This window comes from Coptis chinensis, chromosome 5 (assembly GCF_015680905.1).
Source record: "Coptis chinensis isolate HL-2020 chromosome 5, ASM1568090v1, whole genome shotgun sequence".
Classification (NCBI taxonomy): Eukaryota; Viridiplantae; Streptophyta; class Magnoliopsida; order Ranunculales; family Ranunculaceae; genus Coptis; species Coptis chinensis.
The window spans coordinates 22309342-22334726 of NC_141460.1; the positions used below are offsets into that span (position 1 = coordinate 22309342).

At 35.9% G+C, this 25385-nt stretch overlaps 3 protein-coding genes across 8 annotated transcripts; 1 reads left to right on the forward strand and 2 right to left on the reverse strand.

The window, feature by feature from the left end:
- Positions 1–5272: 5272 nt before the first annotated feature.
- LOC147497095 (zinc metalloproteinase-like protein) lies at positions 5273–10187 on the reverse strand. 2 transcript variants are annotated; one of them, XM_086559814.1, is made up of 11 exons: positions 10006–10187; positions 9369–9611; positions 9045–9254; positions 8663–8743; positions 8470–8556; positions 8278–8373; positions 7471–7524; positions 6244–7376; positions 6083–6131; positions 5940–5979; positions 5273–5705 (listed from the first exon to the last, which is right to left on the reverse strand). In XM_086559814.1, the coding sequence occupies exons 2-11, from the start codon at positions 9606–9608 to the stop codon at positions 5554–5556; spliced, it is 2142 nt and encodes a 713-aa protein (XP_086415940.1). In that variant the 5' UTR covers positions 9609–9611; positions 10006–10187; the 3' UTR covers positions 5273–5553. The 2 variants fall into 2 exon arrangements, with proteins under 2 accessions (XP_086415940.1, XP_086415939.1); XM_086559813.1 differs by having other exon boundaries at positions 9946–10181.
- Positions 10188–15138: 4951 nt separating this feature from the next.
- On the forward strand, positions 15139–16097 carry LOC147497096 (small ribosomal subunit protein bS21c-like). Its single transcript, XM_086559819.1, has 2 exons — positions 15139–15731; positions 15844–16097. The coding sequence occupies exons 1-2, from the start codon at positions 15334–15336 to the stop codon at positions 15950–15952; spliced, it is 507 nt and encodes a 168-aa protein (XP_086415945.1). The 5' UTR covers positions 15139–15333; the 3' UTR covers positions 15953–16097.
- Positions 16098–16222: 125 nt separating this feature from the next.
- On the reverse strand, positions 16223–23246 carry LPXB (lipid-A-disaccharide synthase B). Of its 5 annotated transcripts, XR_015195034.1 has the most exons (11): positions 22981–23246; positions 22165–22264; positions 21914–22019; positions 21591–21814; positions 21133–21211; positions 18568–18806; positions 17560–17786; positions 17253–17395; positions 16954–17044; positions 16745–16837; positions 16223–16644 (listed from the first exon to the last, which is right to left on the reverse strand). XR_015195034.1 is itself a non-coding variant. In XM_086559818.1 (10 exons), exons 1-10 carry the CDS (start codon positions 23244–23246, stop codon positions 16826–16828), a joined length of 1467 nt encoding a protein of 488 aa, XP_086415944.1. In that variant the 3' UTR covers positions 16223–16825. The 5 variants fall into 5 exon arrangements, 4 of the variants coding, with proteins under 4 accessions (XP_086415944.1, XP_086415943.1, XP_086415941.1 ...); XM_086559818.1 differs by having other exon boundaries at positions 16223–16837; positions 17273–17395; XM_086559817.1 differs by having other exon boundaries at positions 16223–16837.
- Between the last annotated feature and the right edge of the window lie 2139 nt (positions 23247–25385).

The window sequence follows — 25385 nt, forward strand, 5'->3', positions numbered from 1 at the left end:
GGAGCTCCTTATGGTCCATTTGTTCTTTGGAACACACATAAAAAGCAATTGCAATTGAAGCACATAATCATATGATCATTGGCCCGGTAGCCCTATAAATATGAATTTTAATAGATAATTGATGCATACATTACTGACAATTATGCAATATTTTGTTCAAATTGAACACAATCATTTGAACAAGGCAACTGAAAGAAGCCAAAAACAATTTAAATAGGAATCGTACATCAAATTAAATTACTATGTATGCGTAAATTAACATTTAAAATGAGATACCAACTTAGACTACAAAATTAAATGGCGTGACAAAGTCACGGGCAATTTCTAGTACAAATACAAAATAGAAACTAAAACGTAAACTAATGGTAAACTAAGTCTGACCCAATTCCCAAAACCAAACTTCTGAAAAAACCAGAGATAAACTCAGTCGTTCTTCAAGAAGTAAAGCCATAAAGGAACAAAACTCACTCACTCTACCACTTTAATCCGCAAGTACAATCATGCCTCCCAGAATTAGAAAGCATGCATCTGGTAGTAGCAAAAAAAAAAGAAGCAAAAAAACATAACAATTTATTTAATCTCTAGCAGGAGCTATTCATAAGTATTTTTCTAGCGGTAAAGAAAAAGATAGTTATGATGAAGATTTAGTGGATGAAGAACATGAAAATTTGGTGGATGCAGCACATGGAGATTTGGTAGATAAGGAACATATGATGAATGAGACACATGAAGACTTGATAGCTGGAGACAATGAAAATTTGGTCGCTATAGACAATGAAGATTTGGTAGATGAAGATGATGGGGATTTGGTTGATGAAGAACTTAATCAACAAACAAATATAGCTGACTTATTTGGGCTGGTAAACATTGATGACCTGCGAAATTGGGATAAGATGGATCAAAATTACAGACATTTATTAGTGGAAAGAGGCCCTAAAAGAGGTAACACTATCGATTTTCCTAAAGATGATCTTGGTAGGCATTTTTCTTTTACTCATTATGTTCGACACTTATCAAATTGAGAGAAGCAAGATAGAAGATGGCTTGTATATTCCAATGCTTTGGATAGGGTATTTTGCTTTTGTTGCAAGTTGTTCAAGCACGACGGAAATAATACTCAGTTGGCGAATAATGGATTTAGAAATTGGAGAAATCTTTTACAAAGGCTTAAAAGTCATGAAAAAAGTAGGGGTGGCAGTTTTGTACACGACCCGCTAACCCGACACGAATCCGACACGAAATTAACGGGTTTGGGTTGGGAAAAAAGGTTTTTGGTCATTTAAGGGTTGACCTGCCGAAATAAATGGGTTGGGTTAGGGTCACATATGTTAACCCGAGTAACCCGTTAATAGACCCGATTAGTTTTCGGGTCTAATGGGTCGGGTCATCAACCCATGACCTGTATAACTTGTTTTAAGATAAGTTTCATTATCCCAACAACCTAAAATATAAACGACTAAAAGGAGAAGTATTAGCCGTCATATTGATTCATTCAATAAGTATATGTTTTGTTATTCAATTTTCGTTGATATGTAATTGAATTATTGATAGTTTTTTGAGAATTAATACATATATATTTTTTTAAATATGCTTTTTTGATAAATAAAATCGTGAAATACTAAATATTTTGCATACAGGTTATGTGTGAATCCAATCCAAAACTGATCCAAAATCTCATCTATCATCCCAACTACCTAAATTAAATTACTAAAAGGATAAGGATTAGCTGTCATATTGATTCATTCAATAAAAATATGTTTCATTATTCAATTTTTATTAATATGTAATTAAATTATAGATGGTTTTTGAGAATTAATGCATATTTTTTTATATATTTTTTTTTTATAAATAAAATCGTGAAATACTAAATATTTTGCATACAAGTTGTTTGTGAATCCGATCCGAAACTGATCTGAAATTGACTTGCTGGCTTAGCCGGTCTCCCATTGGGTAACCCATTATATAGGCGGGTTGGGTTTGGGTTTGACAAACTCGACACGATTAGCAATTGGGTCGGGTTTGGGTTTGCTCTCCTAACACGTGACCCGAATATGACACGACATGAACCCAACCCAACACGACCCATTGCCACCCCTAGAAAAAAAGTAGTATGCACATCAGTTGCATGAGCAATTGGATTGAATTAGAGATAAGATTGAAAAGGAATGAAACGATTGATAAACATATATGTGCAAGAACATAGCAATAAAGAGAAAGAAGGTTGGGGTCACATATTACTAAGGATACTCTCTGTTGTGAAAGCTCTTGTAAGAAATAATTTGGCATTTCGTGGGACAAAAGAGAATATTTATCAAGAGAACAATGGTATTTTCTTAGACATAATTTAGATGATTGCTAAATTTGATCTTGTAATGCAAGAACATATTCAACATATTCAAAGAAAAGAAATTCATTGCCATTATCTTAGTCACAAGATACAGAATGAGTTAAAACATTTGCTAGCAGAGGAGACCAAAAGTATCATTGTAAAGAAGATCTAAGAAGCAAAATATTTTTCTGTGATACTTGATTGCACCCCAGATATAAGCCATAAAAAACAAATGTCAATTGTTATACGGTGTGTTAATGTTTCTACAAGTCCAATAAAGGTAAAATAATTCTTTTTAGCAATATAAGTGGACGACACTTCAGGATTGGGACTTTTTAGCACACTCAAAGATGCACTGAACTCTCTTAAGCTTGAAATTAGTGATATAAGAGGACAAGGATATGATAATGGATCTAACATGAAAGAGAAACACAAAGGTGTGCCAAAGAGGTTGGTTGAAATAAATCCAAGAGCAATGTACACGCCTTCTGGTTGCCACAGTCTCAACCTTGCTCTATATGATATGGCTAACTCTTGCTCTAAAGTTGTCTCTTTTTTTGGAGTGGTACAACGCATATATTCATTGTTTTCTTCTTCTACAAAGCGGTGGAAGGTTTTCAAAGATCATGTAAAATACAAAGAAAAAAAAAGGTAAGAAAGGTCTAAGTGTTAAGTCATTGTCTCAAACTCGCTGGGAAAGTCGCGTGGCAAGTGTTAAAGCAATAAGATATCAAGCCCCAGATAAAGGATGCTTTAATTTTCTTGGCAGATGCTAATGGTGACCCTAAAATAAAGAGTGAAGCTGAGTCCCTAGCAACACATGAGATGAAATTTTTTGAGTTCTTGCTTGGTATGGTTATATGGCATCATTTGTTATTTGATGTGAACTTTGTTAGCAAAACATTGCAAGAAGAAGACATGCACATTGATGTTGCCATAGATCAACTGAAGGGACTTATTTCTGCATTAGAAAAGTATAGAGGAGCTGGATTTGAGGAGGCCAAAGCTGAAGCTAATGATGTTGCAACTTCTATGCAAATTGAACCTATTTTCCGTGAGAAGCGTATTATTCGAAGAAAGAGGCAGTTTGATGAAAATGTTGTCAAGGGGGCGCCACTATCAGCTGAGGAATCATTTAGAGTCCATCATTTTGTATTTATTTTGGACCAAACTCTTTCCTCATTGAGAAGTAGGTTTGAACAATTCCAAGTATATGAAGGATTATTTGGGTTTTTATTTAATGTGGAAAAGTTAAACTTTGTAGATGCTAACAGTTTGAAGGTTTCTTGTAAGCACCTTGAAGTGTTTCTAAAACACAAAGATGTTTCTGATATTGATGGAGAAGATTTATTTTCAGAATTAAAAATCTTAAGAGAAATTTTGCCAAAGGAGACAAAGAAGGCTATTAATGTGGTGAATTATTTGAGATTAAGAGATCATTGTTTTATGAATGCTTGCATAGGCTGCTTATAGGATATTATTGACTATACCTATTACAGTTGCTTGCTTCTGATGAAAGAAGTTTTTCTAAGTTAAAGTTGATCAAGTCGACCATGTCATAAGAAAGATTGAATGGATTAGCGATTTTATCTATTGAAAAGGCTGACTATTCAAGTGTAATTAGTGAATTCGCATCTAAAAATGCGAGAAGAATAATTTAAGTTATAGGTTTTTTTTTGCCCCCCTCCCGGATTATATTGGCAGACGAAAGTTGAATAATATAAGTTTAGTTTTTTTTTAAGTGGAAATTTTATTGATACTGATAAGGAATTTTACAAATAATTAGGACAAGCGTGCAACAAGCTGCGCCGCAAGTTTTTTTTTTTTTTTTATCAACGCATATAGGGCCACATTCTAGTGCATCGCTTTGGGCCACGAAAATGTCAAGGGTAGCACTGCTTGTCAAGATCTATTGTGTATGTGAAGACATTTCTGTTTTTGTTCATTTTGAGTAGTATAATGAAAATGATTGTTACCATTTTTTTCCAGTTGAACTTCCCCACCCCCCAGCTTAAAAATCTCAGATCAGCTTAAAAATCCTTGATCCGCCCCTGCCAGGCTGCCAAGGGACAGTTGTGAATTGTTAGGTTAGTAGAGTTGAAATATATATATTTTTTATATTTATTTATTTTGCGTTTATACTATTTATATACGATACTCATTTTCGTTTGTTGGGCATTTCTTTATAATATGAAGTATTTATACTTATATACAATGGATACTCATTTTCATTTGTTGGGCGATTCTTTATAATATAAAGTATTTATACAATTGTTCAAGGGCAGTTGTTACTGTTGTATTTTTCTTACTTATTTGTCGACTTGTCTTTAGGCTGAGTCCAATGGCCCCATATCCCCATAAAAGTGGAGTGGGAAGTGGTGGTTTTTACTTCTCATCCGGATTTCACTCTATATATATAGAGTGATTTTGAGGACTGCAGAGTGCATTCTACGCGAGATCAATTGGAGTGGTTTGGAAAAACACAAATGGCACCACCTGAAGTGGCACAGAAAAACAGTAATATGTCATTTGGCGCCATTTGAAGTAGAGTAGTATTGTTTGTATCCCCACCAAATTTGGATGGTATCAAACTACTCCCGTGTTAGAGTGTAGTATGTTTCAATCCATTGGTTGAACAATTAGTACTTTGTATCCTCAATCAGTAATTTGCATCATCATAACACTGTTTAGAGGAATATGGATAAGGAGTTCTCAACCATTGGACTCGGCCAAGTAGTGACTTCACAGTAGGCCCCTGGAAGAAATTCCTGGCTCTGCCCACTGTTTGCAAAAGAATACAGACAATCGATATCCTATATATGCTATCACAGGCCAGCCTTGGTGTTTCGGTTTATTTCTCATTAGCATAGTTTAAGCCAAAAATTAACTTAGCTGTTCAAAGTTTGCGTTAGTTCTTGTCGGTCATGACGAGGAAAACACAACTGAAACAAGGAAGATTTGACGGGTATCTATTAAACCAGTCCAATGAATACAATACACATTGATTTACAAATCAATGTCTATCTGCAGGATCTCAGTCAGCCAGTCAGCTTCACAGCTTTGTTCCGACCAGGACCTACAATTTACAATTCCAAACGAATACTATTAACTGCTATGTGCTGTGTCCATTTACATCATATATATCAATAGCCGCCTCCCACTATATTGTACATACATACACATATAAATACCTAATACATTACAGAGTACGATCTTCGATAATGTCAACAAGCAATGCACGTTTCCAATGAGGACTTCGCAAGCCACAACAAGCCAGGATCATTCCTCTTCAAGACCATGTAAGTTTCAGACCTTCCAATTTCGTCGGAGACTAAATCTTCATTGAAACCAACCAGAAATAGAACATCCATGGCAGCTGTTGGCATATGAAACAGAAAAATGTCACAAATTAAAAAGTTCGAGCTCTATGCACAAAAAACATTATGGAGGCACTTCATGTTTTCTTCATTAAGTACTAAATAAAAAACTGGTTGGGGTCTATCATCAGAAAAGGTAGTGCAGTAATTAAATTAAGTAGGGATGAATAGAATAACAGGAAATGTAAATTCCCAGACCACCAATGAGGATCACTGGGAAAGCAGAAACTAACCTTTATAATTAGCGACACTTCTCCGAAATTGCGGATTAGCCTGCAGGCCAAATCAGTCAGTAATTGTATAAGGAAAATTAAGCAGAATTTGTATTTAAGAGCTAGTAAGTCCAGGGAAATGTATTATGCGGCAAAGAAAGTACCTTCCTTAGCCGTCTGTATTTTGTCTCATTTGGGTGTTCAATCACATTCCTAGCAGTGCAAAATAGTCAATTACTCAATTCATCATGCATCAAAATAGCTTAAAAACCAAAAGCAGTACATGCTTGCACCAGTAAGGTGAATTTAGGATGAAGAAACTTACCTAATGATCTTAAATAGAGTCTCAAGGACTGAAGTGGCCTCTGTGGGGCTAACTTCAGATTTCAGCATTCCAATGGTCTTCTGAAGTCGAGTACAGAAAGCATAAACTGGGTCTTGGATTCTCCGCAACTCCTGATCATTTGGATCAGTTATGTCATAGGGGGTGTTGGAAGTATCCATCATACCGTCCGGCTCATGCTGCAGGGCTCCATCGGCAATGGAATTGTAATGTCCATGTTCTACACTGTTTCCATCTTGCCCTGGATCTCTTTTCAAACTGGACTCATCAGGATCAGGTTCAAATTCAATTTCGTTCACCTTATTAGTGTCTTCACTTAAATCAGTTTTCATTCTATCATCTGGATCACGACCAGGTTCACCAGAATTACTGCACCCTGAAATAAACCCGTCCATCTCCAACTTACCAGAATGAGGTACCTGAGAGACCTTCCATAGGGATTCATCATCCACCTTCTCATTTGCTAGAGAATCATCAGAATCTGGTTGAACCAATCTATTCTTTAACACAGCCTTGCTTGTCTCAGAATCATCTGGATCAGGTTCAACACGAGTTTTAGGGCCAGTAAACTCTCCATATGTTGTTGAATGAAGGATGCATTTATCCGTTTCACAACCATCAAGATCAGGGTCGTACGAGATTTCACTTGTATGAATTCCTGAATATGGTTTGGTCTCCATAGCTTCACCAAAGCAAGAATCAGTATGATCCTCAAGCCTGTTTTGATCATCCACGTCAAAATCATGATCAGATTTACAATTATGAATCTCTTCATTTGCCCTCTGACTCTCAAGATCATTATCTTTCATTACAAAATCAATGGGATCAGGTTCCACATGCATCTCACATGCAGTGTCATCAGGGTCAGGCTCAGCATCTACTGCATGTCCTTCCAAATTGGCAGAGGATTGACCAACTAAACGACGATAAGCTGCAGCAACAGAAGATTCACGGGCAGTGGCCATATCATCAAATGTTTTTCCCCCAAGCTTCTGAGAACTACTTTCAGTTGTCCACTCATCGAATTCTTCTTCATATCCATCTGAACGCCTGAGGCCACTCAAGGTGTGACTTGTCGACCTTGTCCAATCTAAGCTAGCAGCTTCTTGGTTAAGCTGCATAGCAGAACCTCATAATCAGAACAAGTTTTGGTACAACAAAACTCACAGATAGTCAATTTTCAAACAACTAGAATAACATCTTATCTACCTGTTTATCTAGAGTGTAAAAGTCAGCATCATGTTCGGAGTAAACCATGTGAGCCTGAAATGAAAAGACAAAAACAAATAAAGAACAGAAAAGAAAGGAAGAGAACAAAGCTTAATTACTACACGCTATAATCAATAATTACAAACACAAGTAAAGGAATCACCAAGTGCTCTCTAATTATTCACGCAATTGAACAAGTCCTGTATAAGTGTGTAACACTAATGGGAGAAGTTGTAGCTGATATTGACATTCTTATTTTGTAAGTACCGAAGATACAGAATTGGCGAACCATTCTGTTTCAACTGATTTCTTGACGGGTTTGGAAAAAAGTCCCTGGGGAGACTGGAATGTATTGGGTTATTTGGTCAAGTGGCGGATTACTCATTAAGATACAGGTCATTCTTTTCCAGAGGACAGCTGGCCTGGAGTATGGTTCTCTTTATGGGGTATTTAGTTTGAAACGCATTAAATGACTCTTTGAGGACACAACTATGGAAAACCAAAAAGTCATTCTAGCCATAAAGGGGCTCTTCTTTGTTATTGGAGCAAAGTGTTCATGGACCTCATGAGCAATCCTTTTAATCACTTTGTAGCTGAAATGGGAGAATTTTTGCTTAGAGATCCTTGTCTGGGGTGTATGTCGGCTGGTATCTTTTCTGGTTGTTTGCGCTCCTATTTTTCCTTTTCTTTTTCCTTATGTAATTGTAGATATCCTCGACCAACTTTTTTGTTGATCTAATATAATCTTTCACTTTAACGACCAAAAGTAAATATATAAAGCAACAAACATGAAAAAAATATTCTTACAAGTTCATGCAGCAGAGTTTTCTTGATGCTCTCGTACTTCCTCAAGCCTTTCAGATCATCAGTCCGAAGGCGTAATGAGATCTCCTCACCATGATTCTGTAACAAATTACAATCAAACATCACTCCTCGTTTATCCTATGCACTTTAATCTACTTTCTCTGTTTAGCATGAAATGAAGCATCACACTATTACCTTGTTGAGCCCAAGAATGCATTTGGGACTGACACCAACATATCCAACAGGTGCCAGCTCCGTCATAACTCCGACCCGCCAACGATGCTTCAACAAAGCACAAACACAAGGGAGCTAATAAGAAACAAGCAGCCGAGTAAAATAAATGGTAATAAACTAATTAAAAGCCGCATGATTATTACAGGAAGCATACCTTGTTCATGATAGCAATGATTCCTGGATCAGCAGCAAGCATATGCATTCTTTTTAGTGCCTCCGAAGCCGGAGGGTTGAGCTGTAAGAAAAAAGATATTACATATGCAATTCATATACAAGACTTTGGAGAGATATAGATACTTGTTTGATAGGTAACATAAAACAAAGATAATTTTCATTGTGAAAAACTTTACAAAAAAATCAATGTTTGGAAATTGGGATTTAAAAGAAAGCCAATTGCGAAAATAATACTGGGAATGGTATTTCAAACAACTCCTTCTACCTACTCTGAGATAAAGACTGACACTGGTTTTTAAGAAGAGTTGGCAATTTCTGATAACAAAAGAATAAACTATAACCAAAAGCAATGTCAAATGTACCTCTACTCCTGGAAGTTGAAGTGTGCGAAAATCACAGAAAATGTAGGCTCCCTGTGGAAGTTTCAGAGAACTCTTTGGTCTCGACATTCTCATCCTAAGTCTTCTTTCCTCTTCATCAAATCCAGCTATGCGCAGGTCTGCTTTAGTACCATTTTGTGAAACCTCTTCGATTTCATCTTCAAAAACACCCATCATTCTTATAGACTTTACCTGAAATGGAAAAAGAAAACTTAGCTTCTATGGAAGCTCATAACAGCATGTGTACCAAATAATGAAATAATATTATCAAACAGAATAAGCACGGATTATGAATATAGCACATGCCTCGAGAATCGAAGACTCCTTTAAGCTTAAGCTTGAGTGATCATCAGAGAAAGGAGATAGCAGTTTTGAGCTATTATCCGAAGTTCTTGGTATAAGAAGACGCATTGTATCAGATTTGACATTAGTTAAATTCTGGAGTTTTTGTCCAAATTCTTTCAGATAAGCTCCTGAATTCATCTCCACATTTAACCTCTTCCCTCTCCAAATAACCAAGATACTGAGCATCTTATGTTCTTCCATATTCTGCATAAAGTAAAGAGGAATATGAGGAAAAAAAAGTCATCTAAATTGGTATTCTTATAATGTTCAGATTCCATTCAGGCACTAATCAAATTTTGAAATGATTGACATGCATTTCGCTAATCACAATTCATAACCACATACATTTCAGTATAAGGCTAATACTAGAAATCCCAAAGCACTTAATTGGAGGTCAAGCAACTATATTTGATATTTCCATAATGACAAAAGGGGAAAAAAATAGACTCTACTAGCACAACGAAAGTGGAACAGAACACAATTCTCCTATTTAATGTTCAAAGAGAATATATTAAATTGAGCAAAGTCTAGTTCTCACCAAAATTGAATGCCATAACATACCATCCAAACTTAAGAGCGTGAAATTCAGAGACTTTACCTCAACTTAAAGAGTTGATCAAGAATTCGTTCGCGAAGCGTATCTTGTCTTAGAAGTTTAGGACAGAGACTCAAATAGACACGTTCTTACGTCAGAGCTTACGTTGCCAAAATCGAATTCGGGTCAAAACCTGTGACTATACCCGTTTAGTTGTCACTCGTGCAACTTGGTTAATTGTTTTGTCATTGCTGTGTTACAAGTATGCCAACCATGCTACACATCGGTGTTGTTTTAAGTCTTTAAACTTGTCGCTCGCTCTAACATTTCTCGGGTAGTATGATTTTATGAATTCTAGTTGTAATCTAAAAAACAATATAAAAGCATTAGGAGAGATTGAATATAATTTAAGTGTTCTAAAAGAGGTTTTCTAAATTATTTTAAATAATATGAAACTAATTCTAATTTCAGTAAAATGAAGGAGTTTTTTTTAAATTATTTAAAAAAAAATGAGCTAGTTAGAATAATTAAGAGAGGTGGCTCTAAAAATCTTAAAATAGAGATATTAAAAATACACTATTCGGTTGAGAAGTGTGCCTACAGACCCGGCTATCATATAGTGTAGAGATGTCACGTTAGAGTTCAAAATATAACAATTATTATTATTACTATTACTATTATTCAGAAAATTAGTCTAGAAGAGTTAGTTATAAATATTTAGTAGTCCTACGACCCCTCTTAAATTTTTTTAGAATTTAATACCCCAATTTGACCAGAATATGGAACTGACACCTGTTACCCAATTTTACCATGAATAGACGAAAATATCCTCACTTATAAACAAGCATAACCGACTATCTACCCAGTAACGTAGTGGGATGCAAAACAAAAAAATTAATTTCACACAAAAAAGGAAACTCAATCAAAAAAAAATTTAGATATGAAAAGTTACACAATTTAGGCAACTAAATTTCCTCAAAAAATTAAGTTTGTGAGAGATCAAAAATGAAAAAGATGTCAATTTTGAATCGTGATCAAAGGTATGTAATTAATTTGTTTTCAATTTTAACAAAGATTAATATTATCATATATAGAAATTCATTAATTAGTGAATTCAACGTATAACATCTTCCATTAATTTCTTTCAAACTGTTTACTAATTAACCAGCTGTCATTTGTTTACTAATTAACCTTGATTTGTTAACATTAGCTGTCATTGTGAAAAAAAAACAAAGAACTTAATTGTTTACAAGCATTGCTTACTTTGTAATTAGTAAATAAAGGTTTCAATTTGTTTTAGGAATGTGTATGCCAACTTTTTAAAATGTGAAATCTCTGGCAACATTTAAAAATGTAAAATCCCTTCATTGGCTCAAAAACATACCTAGAGTTTAACTGTCCAGTAGGTAGTAACCCATATTAGTGTTTGGCTTGGCTCTTTGCTTGTTTCATTGGGCTTTCATTGTTAGTTTGAGACACTAGAAACATGTTTTTAGCCCCTTGTATATAGGAGAACTTTTATTTTTAAAAAAAAATGTATATAGGAGTTCCATATCAACCTGTGTTAGTTCTGGCACCTTATGTATAAGGGGCCGGGGCTTGCATTCTGCATATTTCATTTTTGTTGCCTTCCCTAGAGTGCTGATAATGACTTTGCATTTTAAATTACATATGGTGTATCACAAATTAAACTTGTTGACACTAGCCCCTACCTTAAACCTCTACACACTTCACCCTAAATCTTTGTAAATTAGAGCCAAAGAATAAACTTTAAACCCCAATAAACTAGACCCTAAGCCTGAACCCTAAAAGCATCTAGACACTAAACCCTAAGTGCATAAACCCTAAACCTCAAGACACCAAATCCTAAACCCCTATAAACTACACCCTAAGCCTAAACCCTAAACCAACTCATTGCATTTCATAATAGTTGATCGAAACTACTAAATAATAAAATGCATTTTGTGAAAAATGCATATCATTACGCATATACATTTAAAAATGCATTAGTATTTTAAAATAAGTTTACTACGCTGGTGGTTTATATTTGTGCATATGCATTTAAAAATGCAAAATAGGTGGTTATAATTGATTATTTCTAAACTATTCTAAAAGAGGCTCCCTGACCCAATTTCTTTATTGTTAATCTGCCTTTGTTATTCTTCCCTAGTCTAACTAAATGATTGAATTTACAAATAAATAAAGTGATCGAGTTGATTAACAAACATCGCAATAAAGAAGGCAAAAAAATGTGGCCTACTGATTCACCGATTCAAGTTATGGACTGCCCCCAACAAGAATCATCGTATGCCCATATTCCCAATACTTTTAAAGTTTATGTAAATTATTGACTCATTATGAGGACTCTAATATCAATTATGGTTTCAGGGTGGACTGTGCAATTTATGTATGCAAGTTCATGCAATGGTCGTATAAAAAAAAACAATGCCTTCTTATTCACATCAAGCAATTGTGGAGAAAAAATTCAAAAAACTCGTGCAAAGTTGACATACAAGATCCTGTTTGACAAGAAAAGAAGTTGGAGCTTAAAGCCTGAATAAAATGCGGTGATTGGAAAGGAAGAATGAATCACTTAAAACTGAGTGTTTCAATTTTGGATTTCAAGTTTAGTTTATAATGTATGTGAACTTGAAAGTTTGGAATTACTGTAAATTGTTCCACTAGAAATTTGACTCCTACATCGATGCTTCTGACAAACACACAATTTGTTGTTATACTAGGGAATTATTTCGATCTGCAACGGACTTTATCTTTGTTTATATAAGGTCTGCTGTATTTCTTTGCAATTAAAAGATAATTGTTGGCATTCTTGAATAATCTATAAACTATCAACATTTAGCAAGCTAATATACACAAAGAAGACAATTAACTCAATGAGAAAATATCCTACATTCCAATGCTATGTTAAAACTATACATTTTTACTTACAATACCTACAAATATCGTTGCAGTACTTTGAAAAGCTTTACATTTATTTTTCTTTATCTCAGCACGAATTCAAACTATAAATCAAAAGTAATGGAGGTCAAAAACAAGCTATGCATTTCAAAATGCTAAGCAACATGACAGAGCCATTACTAATCCTCAAACCCACTAAACACCCATAAATCCTAAACACTAACCCTAAACTTTAAACCTAGTAAACAATAAACCCTTCAGTACCTAGACAATGCTCTGCAATTCACATTTTAAAATGAATTCACAGTTTCTTGTTGTGCATATAAAAACACTAAACCACATTTTAAAATGTGATTCCCAAATTTTGCAAATTTTTTAAAACAATGACTTCATATTTTAGCCCTAAAAACTTAACCTTAAACTACCTAATCAGCAAACTAAAAATCATTTACTTTGACCCTACACCCTAAATACCTAAACCATATACTTCAATTCACAAATTTTGCTATGCATTTTAAGATGCAAATTACAATATTTGCACTGCATTTTAAAATGCACTATGCAAATCTTGGTGCAAATAATTCGTAATTCAAAATTTGACAAATCTCACAATTTTCTTAAAGTATATGAACATAAACAAAAAACAAACTTTAATAATAAAATAATATAACACTAATCAATTGATATAACAAATCCCATATAGAAAGAAATAGAACAAATAATACATAAATGTTAATAAATTGACTAAGATATTTCTACAAGACAAGTAGCACGATTATGATAAACCTTTTGATTGCACTTACTGCACTTGCGAAACTTCCTAATTTTCACACCCTTACTATCTATTCTTTTGTTCCTTCTACGACCTGGAGTTCTCCTAGTTTCAGGGGGCAAAATATGAGCACCTTTATTTACCTCTAGCGGCTTCTCGTAATCAGGAACCGGCACAATGACATGTGAGTACGACTCACGAAATGCATTCACTAAAAAATATGAATCACATAACTTATAAACGTCTTCACCAATCCGCAAAATGCATTGTAAAGCATGTGCACATGGGAAACCCTTGAATAAGCCAACGTCCACAACTGCACCTAAAATAACTCAAATCAACCCAGTGAGACCTCTCAGAGTGAACTTCAAACACAAAATCAGATGATTTTGTCACTTTCCATGTCCGACCTACAGTAATGTTCTGAGCCAACACCTTCTCCATTTTAGGACACAGTTTAGAACTCCATCCCCTACATTTTTCTCGACGCTTAGACATCATATCCATAATCTTAATACGAATTTTATCAACCATTGATGTAACCGGCATGTATCGTTCAGCAGCTATCCAAGAATTGAAATATTTGGCAATATTCGAACACATATCTCCGTACCTTATTCAAAAAGGAAATTTTACCAATAAATAATTAAATTAGATAATTAAAAAAAAATAAGAAACAAAATCAAATAGTAGAATATTAAAATGTATCCAAATAGCAATAAAAAAAATGTTCTTATTATGTCTGTATGAAATATGAGTGAATTAACAATTCAAAAACAATTCCATTTCAACACAATATGTACTTATATGAAATATGAGTGAAATAACAATATAATGCATTTTAAAATGAGAAAAGAGTCTGACCTTTTAATACCGGAGTACTGATGAAATTTCTGAACACTGAGATTGTGGAAGAAATAAATTAGAAATAAAAAGAAGGAAATTAAGTGAAGAATATGAATTAGAGGGTTGGTGTAGTTTTTTTTTTTTTTTTTTTTTTTTTTTTTTTTTCCTATGAAAAATGGTTAAAGAGTAAAAAGAGAAGAAGGAAAAGTTTGAAAAAAAAGGTTTCACGGGCGGTCTCGAGTCATATCCCCAAATTCAAAAACATTTTAAAAAATAACGACTTTTAGTAATAAAAATAGCCAAAAGGGTATTAAAACCCAAAAATAATACTTCCAGGTCTTTAAAACTAATTTTATTTTTGAAGCAGTTATGTAGCCCAATTTCTTGTACCACTAAGTTATTTTGGTTGGTAAAATAGAATTATATTTAAAGTAAAAGTACAACTGCACAAGTTAAATTATAGCTCAAAAAGTATATGTCTACTTTTAGATTTGAGAAATATTTGTGTTATTTATTTTTTATTGATATGTAATTGATTTTGGAGATTTAATAAATGTTTTTTGTTAGAATTTTATTTTATTTTTGTTTTGAAATAAAATTGTAAAATACTAGAAATTTTTCGTATAGGTTATCTGTTTAACCCGATCAGAAATTGATGGTTGGCTTGACATGTCACCACTCATATAAGCGGGTCGGGTTTGACAAAAGTGAGAGTCGACACAATTGGATCGGGTTTGGGTAATGGTCTCTTGACATGTGACCCGAATATGACATACCACACGAATCGTCTTCTCTCATTTCTCCCTATATGATCCTGAACAGACAACGGATAAGCTTTTCAAACAGAAAAAAAAATGGCAACAGTTACTCCATGTACTACTAGTTTCCTCCTTTTCTCTCAAACTCACAACTCATCATCATCTCCAAACTTCCCTACTACTCCATCTCCTCATCTTCGCTCACATTCCAAAAGCCTTGCATTAACTTCAACTCCAATTGGAGCAGCTTCAACGGTCGAAGCCATAGTGAGCCCAAGTCTTGCAAATGCAAATATAATGTTTTTCAAGTCAGGTTACAATGTTCAGATCATGGTGGATGAAGGTGAGCCAGAAGAAGTATTGTTAAGGAGGTTTAGAAGAGAAGTATCCAAAGCTGGAGTGATTCCGGAAACAAAGAGGAGAAGGTATTTTGAGAATAGTCAAGAGGAGAAGAAGAGAAGGACTAGAGATGCTGCCAAGAAAAATCGCAAAAGGTACCCAAGTACTGAAGTACATACATGATACATGCCATTCTTTTTCTCTTCTTTTAATCTAGGAGCAAATTATATAAGTGTAGCTTGACTAATTCTTCGTGTGGCGGCGCAGACGATGGGCGCCAAGAATTCCAACACCAACAGCTGGAGATCCAGCTCTGCCGAAAAAGGTTGAGGACGACGACAACTGGGAAATGCCTGAAGGAGGCCTGCCTTATTGAACTGGGATTACCACCCACTCTTCCTTAACAGGGGAGTTGTTCAGTTTTCTGTGATCACTTTTTGTGTGTTTTTGTAAGAGCTTAAAACAGAAGATATGTCATACATCGGAGGACTATGGTTATTATTCAATTGTTGTTGTACTCATCTTCTCATTGATTTTTTGTTAAGTTTCCCCATCTGTACTGTCTCTAGCACTAGATTAATGAGTTTGCAAACACTCAAGTGGATATTCTGATTTCTGAAGTTGTTAGCTGCAGAGTTTACGATGCTGAAGAAAAGGATAACTATATATCAGTGCACAAAAGGAGTATTACAGCCATTCTAAACGTTAAATTGAACAGAGAATTGCCCTCTTGGGAACTTAATACAATCTATATTCCGGTGGAAGAAAGACACTAAAAAATTAAACCAAAAATCTTCACTGTAGGTATGGCATCATTATATGATGCGTAAGTCTGAGTAAACAGAGATCTCGAGTTCACTTGTGATTGGGTTGTGTTTCGCCCAGATTGTTTCTTTTGCGCGGGTATAGTCTGGTGCATACTATAGCGCCGTACTCACTGCTCAGTGTACTCTTACTTCTGAGTGCAATTAAATCTACAGATCCATCAAAGGCCGGAAAGAGAATACTGGCAAAAGATATACGACCAAATAGAGGTGCCATTTTGTTATATAACACCATGGAGCTTACCTGAACTCAATTGACCCAGTAAATTAGCTTTTGCCAGACCCGTCACAGGCAACTCTATGAACAAGAGCTTTTTATAGAAATGCATGCCAAAAGGTTTTACCAGTCGCTGCTTGAAAATATGTATGATACTAAACCATCAAATGCCACCCGATTGATGTCTGGAACTTCCAAGGAGCCTAAATCAGTCACAAGTCTATGAAGGTAAAAAGTTCAGTTAAGGTAGGATGAGAGCTGACTATAATGAAATGCCAGTTTCATATATTCATTTGAAATGAATAATACGTTTTACAGTCTAGAGTAAGTGAATACCATCACGTGAAGGCGAAAAAATTGACAGTATAAGAACGAAGACATCCAACCGTAACAAGGTTTATGTGTCCTGAACGCATCAGCATCCTTACTGCAGGAAGTTTGGAATTACCCATACAGCGATTATTTAGCAGCTAAAAGCACGGGGAAAAGGGAAAGAAAACAAAAAAACAGATTGGTTTTGAATATGAATAACAACACTTCAAATATCTGCACAGAAACTAAACTGATGATATTTGTCTATAATTTTGTTCATTTCTGTTCCTAAGAAAATAATATGGTGGATGCTGCAATCATACTTGGGGGACGAGTAGGGAACCTTGATCTTAATTCATGCGGGAACAAGGTCTCTCTCTCTCTCTCGGATAATGAGAGAAGTTCAATGACCTTTTCAGCAGCATCTATCTGTTTTTTGCGATTGTCTTCAATCTGAATCACTTGCCTGTGGTACAAAAAATAATTCTTTTATCACATTACATACACCCCTGCATTGTGGGGCAACACAAACAATTCTCGTATATGATACCCGTTTCCGTTGCATCCCAAGTCAAAAAGTAAGAAAACACGAGATGAAATTTTCGAAGTTAGATTGGGAAAGGATCTTACATGAGGAACTTGGCAAGACTTTTAGATGTACAAGCACTAAAGAGAGCTTCAGGGATAACAGCTGAATCCAGAAGAATATTTGGGAGGGAGATATATGGTATCTTTGCCTTGTAGCGAATGAACCATTCTGTCACAAAATGAGCTCTATAGGCAATGACACAGGGCAACCTTGCAAGTAGCAATTCCATCGCAACTGTACCTGAAGTACTCAAAGCAGCTTTGCTTGCCTGCAAGCAACTTAATCTGTTTTGTGAGATCACTTACAATAACTTTTAAAAAGAATAATCATATCATATCAATGAATTTAAAGCATTAAACAGTACGCAGGGCAAGTTAGCAAGGTTCTCTTATCATGAATTATTGCACAGCAAGTTGTAAACTCACATTTTACTGCAGAATTTTCGTGATCTAGAAGAATGGAATGTAATTTTTCACCACATTCTGGAAACATTTCCATTAATATCTCCCATGCCCTTACTATGTAATGTTTCCTACCAAAATTGCTCTTGAGGCTGGTTAAATATTCCTCTCTATACTCCCATCTCTTGACATTTTCTACAACTAAGTGGGTTTACCAGGGAGAAAAATCATTTTGAAATCAAACAGACCATAAGTTGATTAGGTACAAGACCTAGAATAGATACTCTGTTGCACGCATGTGCAATTCCATTTATTGACTACATTAGGAATGCTTGCAAAGGTGCATTATCTTGCATTAGCATTTCTGGTTGGAACACTGTTTTGGTGTTTTAGAGTAGAAGGCCCCTCAACCAAATAACATCATATTGGTCAAAATTCTCATGAAAGCTTTGTGTACCACAGATTTTGACTAGAATCATGATCTAATTATATAGTGGGCTGCTATCAGAATATGCACACCTGGTGCACTCACCTTCATTTTACACAAATATTACAGAACAAACTTTTGCTCCATACAAGCTAAATGACAAGTCACACTCATATACATCCCCACCAAAATACCATGAAAAGAAGTTTCCGGGGTCTTACACTGAATGCATCAAATTTCAGGTTTGCTGATTCACCCGGTATCAGTATCGAAGGCACAGGCCATTCACGGATGGCAGTACCAACATAATTCTCCACATGCTTGTTTGGTGCCACGGGGATAACAGTTGTTAACTCGGGAAGAGAATCTTTTAGTAATCCCATAGCTTCAGAAAAAATCGGAAGCATGCGGGTCACCTCTTGTAGTCTGCTACCAGGAAGCAAGGTAAGGACAGTGGCTCCTATCAAGATTAAGGAATGTTTAAATTTATATGAGAAAACAGTCACAAATTGACTATGTAACATGGACACACCATATTTCAAAAATAATTCGTGTCGGATACGTATCCACGTGTCCGTGTCGGACACATATTGTATGTGATATACCTCAATTTTTTATATTTCGCCATGTCAGACACTTCGTATCCTTGTCTGATACGGACACACCTATCCGTGTCAATGTAACTTAGCAAATTGATATAACATTTCAGAATTAAGTAAATGCAAGCAAACACACTTGTAATTGTCAAATCAGAACCACACTTGTAAGTTGTAATTGATTAATTGCTTGGTCGATCCCTTGTGATGCAAATGCTTTGCATGTAATTAGTTCTGTGTGATGAAGAAGGAAGAGCAGTATACAGTAATACAGGCACAAACTTGATGCATATGGGTTATCAGATAGTCGCTTAGAGATATTTGTAAGGTTACTGAGAACGATAAGAAATATTGTTATGAGTTATGACGTAAGTTTATGTAAGAATATATCACATAAACTATGATATACTCTAGAAAATTAAGAGAATAATTTTTAGGTATTATCATAGGATCATTTAGAATATATATTCAGATTTGTTCAAGCTTATCAATTGCAGTTTCCTATTTTAATTCTTTTAGTTGATCAATGTAATATATCCATTATCAATCAAATTCTTCTTATTCTAACTTTAATTTAAGATGTATCACATCAACATTTTTTCTAATCAAAAGATCTTGGTTACATCATTTTTAATCAATGCTTTCTGGCAGTGGTAGCAACTACCATAGCTACCATCCACCAGATTTTTCTCATAGTCAAAGTGAACTTTTCCTAGTGTTTCAGTTTTGCAGCAGTCAAATCAATCTTTTATTGTCAATGTTCATTCTGGCAATCCTAATTCACCATGCCCATTCAAGCAAACTCGATGTTGACTCTGGCATTTTGGCTATCTTCTTTGCTCGTAGTGATATTAGAATCAATTTTTATTTTTATGTCAATGTTCATTCTGACAATTATCTGTCTTCTGTTGGCATTCCGCCGAAAGATCATATTATAACTATTTATCCTTCATATTATAAAGTCGAAGCCTTTACTGGCATGATGGCTGGTGGTTGGAGAAAACTCTTAAGTTAAGCATGCTCTGGCAGGAGCATTCCGAGGATGGGTGACCTCCTGGGAAGTCTCCTTGGGATAAAACTCCGCACTGCATGATCTGCAGTGCCATCCCCCCCCTCCCCCCCACAAACAACCTGTCCCTTCTTTTGTTAGTGGTGAAAGTTTTGGGGAGAATGATTCGCATAGCTAATCTGACGCAAAGCGTGTGCCATAACCCTTCAACCCTCTCTCTTGCTGCACCCCTATCATCTCCAACAACACACTAGCTCTCATATCAACAGTGATCGACATCACCTTCCTTCTCAAGGATTTTGGACAACCTATATGAGCACTAATGCAACATGAATTTTCATGTTTAAATTTGAAATGCTGGTCTTCGATCAATAACCACAGCATTTTTGTATATGTTATCTTTTAGTTCGAGTTGGGTATCTATTGTGATTCACTATTGGCATCTGTAGTTTGAGATTGTGAACTTTCTTTGGCCCAATTTTTCATTCATGGGTTCGCAAACCGAGGTCTCCAGTGCAACTGCAACAACATGCCATGATTTTTTTTTTGTCTGAAGGGTTTGCTACTTTATTATGGATTAAGATATTTGATAAAGTCCTTCAAAATAGTATTGTTGGTCAACACTGTATTAGTCATCCGATCCTAATGGAAAGGAAAACAACATAAAAACAGAAACTGAGTTGCACTACTTTGCAGCACATTCAACCATTTGCATCCGATCCATTTGAAGCTGTTTGCAAGAGTCAACTAAGCTATTGCGAGTGTATTCCCTATCAAGTATTCATGTAATACAATGACATGAAAGGTGTTTCTATATATTTGCAATTGTTGTTCAGTTGCAACCAAGTGACTAGAACCTGGCTTCACATTGGTGGGAATAGGACAACATGTTCTAGTTCTCCCAATCATGAACTCTTTGGAATTCATATGCAATGGCATCTAATTGCATCCCATTACCATGTGTTAAGCACGGTGTTAAGTTGATGATGTATAGATATTTCTAAGCAGCCCAATGGAACTGCCAATGGGGAAAATACATGGAGATGGATAAACAGTGAAAAACATAAACGATTTACACATCATCCAAGAATGTGAACCCTCATGTACTTTCAGTAGCCTACTCCACAGGAAATAAAATAATGTGTTGGAAAGGAAAAGCAACTTGAAGTCCCACAATTTACCTGATGGTATTCCATATTTTCTTCGAAAGATTTCACCATCACCACGCAACTTCCATCCATTTGGCGTGGTAGCCGTTTCCTTCATATGAACATAATTCTACACATTAGTAACATCATATGCGCATTAATTTCAAGTACTGAAATGAGGTCGAATTTCAGTCAACATCTTAGTGCATGCACGAAAACACAAAAAACTGGGAATGCGGTTTTAAAAATAATAAGGAAATGAAGATTCCTTTGTGTGGTACTGGAGGAAGATGCTTACTTAAGCAAATTCTAGAAGCAAACACGTGTACTTTCCCCTCAAGAAAGAACTATGACTAAAAAAGTAACAGGATTGAACGTGTAATTATATAAACATGGTTTCTTTTAATAGCTTTCACAAAACATTACTATACTGATGTACTTTTCCACAGAGTTAGCTAATGCAGTAGGAAGAAGATTGACTTTATACATACTCTATCCAAGTGTAGCATATCTTCCAGTATGGGATGACCAACATAGGTTGCAGCCAGCCCATTTGATCTGCAAACTTCTTCCTCAAATGGAAGAATACACAATACATGGTCCACAAACTCAGACAGCCCTGCAAGCCTTGCTTCACCTCCTTTCCATGCCCAGAATGATGGTGCGACATAATGGAAATGTAGGGGCCTTACTGATCCTTGGGCACTAACATTAGCTGCACAAATCATTCCCCCATTTTCCTACACTATAAATTTGTATAAGCAAAATTTGAACCTGTAATTCAAAGTTCAAACTGAAGGTGTATGTGCCTTACTCCGTAACTTTCTTAAGAGACGGAAAGAGAAACCTTTGGAATCCACTGTCACTACAATATGAGGTTGAAATGAAATGGCAGCCTCTGTTGCTACTTCTAACTTCGCCTGTCATTTCAGAGATTAAATCAAATAAACCAATTGAAGTCAACTCCATTTGATATGGTGAAAAGATAAGGTAAAGAAGCAAGGCTTTAGATTAACATGAGAAAGCAGGGAAAGTCAATAGGACATTGTGCAGTTCAGTACTTACCTTAAACTTACTAAGATGAGGCAACAATTCCCATATCCCCATTACAGCAATGTCTTCCATGGGAAATAGAGACTGCAATCCTTCATTGGACATCAGAGACCTGAAAAGACACGGAGAACTTGATTTCAATTACTAATTAATCCAGACACCTAATACACGAAAACATATTTCTACAGGTTATAAAGAGAGCAGATGAAACTGGCGACCTTTGCTTGTGGGTATCAAGAAGAAGGACAATGGACAAAAATACGGGAGCAATATCTCTTATACTACATACTTACGTACTGTTTGTATTTGTTGTCTTAGAGTAATATTAGCTAATGGATGTGAGCATATTGATGTAGGCAGGTTATTTTGCTCGTTTCTTATGGAAGATGACTCCAACAAGTTAATCTGTACAAAGAATACCAACCTAGAACAAGTTCCACGGTTCCACCATATCTAGTTCCCAGGCAAGTTTCTCAATAAGTAAATAAGAGTAAATGAACAATCGCAATTACATTGTGCTTAACCACTTTTCTGTCAAGGTTGAACACTTGAACGACATGACTATTAAAACGAACCTTGACTCAGCTCGGTAACTCATAGTAGAAACCATGCATTAACAAACAATTATAAAGTGTTAATTGGTCTACTTTAAACATGTCCTTGCTTCAAGAACTTATATGCCACCATATTTACTTTTAACCATGGTTCTTTGGTGCATGGATACGAGTCAATGTGATGTATAACACTTTTGATTTTTCAGGTCAAGTCTTTGTATCATTTATCTAAAGACTGAAAATAGCAGAAACCAAAAGAGAAAGAATAGCTTACCCACCGACCCCAGCAAAACGTATGGGAAAAGGAGAGAGTGTTTTGAGAGAAGACATGAGACGAGAAGCAATTGAGTCTCCAGAAACTTCTCCTGATACTATAAACACTCTCAGCTCTCCATCTTTAGCAGCCATCTCCATCACACTACTGGTACTAATACTACTTGTTCTTGTATTTGAAAAGGTTCTTGAGAATGACTTCGAAAAGCTTTTATTCTCGCTCCTCGTTATTAGTTTCCTCATCATCACTCTACTAGTAAGCGCCATTTTTTCTTGACTGGAGTTTTTGTTGGGGTTTTAGTACAGTTTGTTTGGGCTGGACTTTTTTCAGTTTCGTTTATGGGCCGAGCTTGGGCTTTGGTTTCAGTTCGAAAATCATGGCCCATTTACTTTTGTTAATCTTGTGCGCATTGTGTACTTGCGGTTTTTTTTTTATCCAAATTGCGAAACAGAAATATTTTTGAAAAGAATAATTTAAAAGAGCTAGTCTTCAGTGCGCGTGATGTATGGCTACGCACAATTCCTGACCACATATTTTCCAACCCGTAACCGGTAGCCGAAGTGCCCACCTAAGGGTAGCGTTGGCATTTCACATATTTTCATTCATCCCCAATTAATCGTATTTTCTATTCTTCTCAATTAGATTGTGCGCCCAAATCTTCTCACCCCTTTCACCTCTTCTTAAATTCATGGTCAATTATTTATTTCTTTTCACTCTCTAAAGTTTCTGACAAGGAAGTAGAGCAAAAAAAGTGGCAACAACCAACAACACACTACGGCTTGAATACGTTCGAACATTGAGGTTAGTTTATCATCCAATCAACGAAGTCGATTTAATCTTTCCTCTTCTCTTTAAGGTACATTAGAATTTTTCATATTTAGGTCGTTTGTACTAAAAAAAGTTTTCTTTATTTAGGTAGGCTCTATGTGAATCGAATAAGGCTCGATGATGACGAAGAGTTTCTTAGAAGTCTATGTTTGAAAGTTTTGCATTATGATGAAAGTGATTCTCACGGATGTGGAATCAATTTGTTTCCACGATGGAGAATGAAAATATTGATAGTGATAGCGATCTTTGAAGAGTCGATACATATAGGGCTTTATATAGAAGACAAAGCAACATTTTTATCTATGCAGTTCAAGACCTCGGGCCGAGGCCTACACTATTTATAATGAGTATGCAAAATCGGTTGGCCGGTGTTCGTAAGGATGTTTATAGAATTCATCCAAATGGAGTTGCTATTAAGCGGAGATTTGTGTGTTGTTCATCAGAAGGTCAGCGACATGCGAGATAAACTCAATCGATGACACCAAAAGAACACCCAGACGGTCACTAGGTTCAATTGTAAAGCTGCATTGTTGTTGTTTTGATTCGGAAGCAAAGTTGTGGACTGTGAAAGAGTTTATTGGGGAACACACACATCCACTTGTACCGTATCCGAGTTCAATGTTTCTTGGTCACATAGAAATGTGAGTCGAGAAGCGTTGGAATTTGCTACATGCCTAAATGATGTCGGTGTTAAGTAAATGCCAAGTGATGGGTCACTATGCACATATATTTGGAGGTTTCCTTAATGTTGGTTTTCTGAAAAAAGACTTGTATAACAAAATGGGAAAAAGAGGAGAAGTCATTTGTATTGATGGCGGCCGCCAACACACCGCTTGCCAACTTAGAGGACAAGGTGAAGTTAGATCCTTTATTTCATTACAACTATGAGTTAAATGCGAGTGGGCAGTTGGTTGGGGTTTTGTTTTGGATTCCACCTCCGCTGGATTTGTAGCTTTGGTGATGTGTTGTTGTTTGATTCAACGTCTGGGGAGCAATCGGTACCAGATGCCGATCGTTGTGTTCTTTGGAATCAACAACCACCTACGACTATAGTTTTGGTTTTGCTTTGATCATAAGTGAGTGTGGCGATACTTATAAGTGGGTATTGAAATCATTTATTGACGCGAATGTGTGGTGAACACCCTAAATCGATCATTCTTGATGGTGACGGCGATTAAGTAAAGCTTTGAAATCTATTCTTCGGATTGAAACACCGGCCGTGGCTCTTGGCACGTATTGAAAAATTGCATCACCAATGTCAAAATCCACGGATTTGCAAGCGAGTTGACTCTATTATGTTTATGAAATATTCTCGGGGAGAGTTGAAGAAAGGTGGAGGCGACTAGTGGAAAAATACAAGTTAGTCATAACACATGGGTGATGAAGGTACGGAAGAAAAGCGGGCGAGGTGGGCGTAATCGTATCTTCATGGTGAGTTCTTTGGCGGTTGCGAAGCAACCAACGTTCTTGAGTCTATTAACTCTGTTATAAGACATCATGTTAAGCCGGGATGCGGCTGTTTGAGCTATTTGGGAAAATGGAATTGGCGGTTGCAAATATCCGTCACCGAAACCGCG

What these genes read in the sequence shown, in the direction of transcription:
- LOC147497095 (XM_086559813.1), bottom strand. Translation starts at nt 9,966, where the DNA reads ATGTTATGGCATTCAATTTTG. An exon ending in ACTCTATTTAAGATCATTAG is followed by an intron (nt 6,132 to 6,243) that starts GTAAGTTTCTTC and finishes TTGCACTGCTAG; the next exon opens with GAATGTGATTGAACACCCAA. An exon ending in AAGTGTCGCTAATTATAAAG is followed by an intron (nt 5,706 to 5,939) that starts GTTAGTTTCTGC and finishes ATATGCCAACAG; the next exon opens with CTGCCATGGATGTTCTATTT.
- LOC147497096 (XM_086559819.1), top strand. Translation starts at nt 15,334, where the DNA reads ATGGCAACAGTTACTCCATGTACTACTAGTTTCCTCCTTTTCTCTCAA. An exon ending in GCCAAGAAAAATCGCAAAAG is followed by an intron (nt 15,732 to 15,843) that starts GTACCCAAGTAC and finishes GTGGCGGCGCAG; the next exon opens with ACGATGGGCGCCAAGAATTC.
- LPXB (XM_086559815.1), bottom strand. Translation starts at nt 23,246, where the DNA reads ATGGCGCTTACTAGTAGAGTGATGATGAGGAAACTAATAACGAGGAGC. An exon ending in TGAAATTTGATGCATTCAGT is followed by an intron (nt 17,787 to 18,567) that starts GTAAGACCCCGG and finishes AGTTGCTTGCAG; the next exon opens with GCAAGCAAAGCTGCTTTGAG. An exon ending in CCGCATGAATTAAGATCAAG is followed by an intron (nt 17,045 to 17,272) that starts GTTCCCTACTCG and finishes AACTTCCTGCAG; the next exon opens with TAAGGATGCTGATGCGTTCA.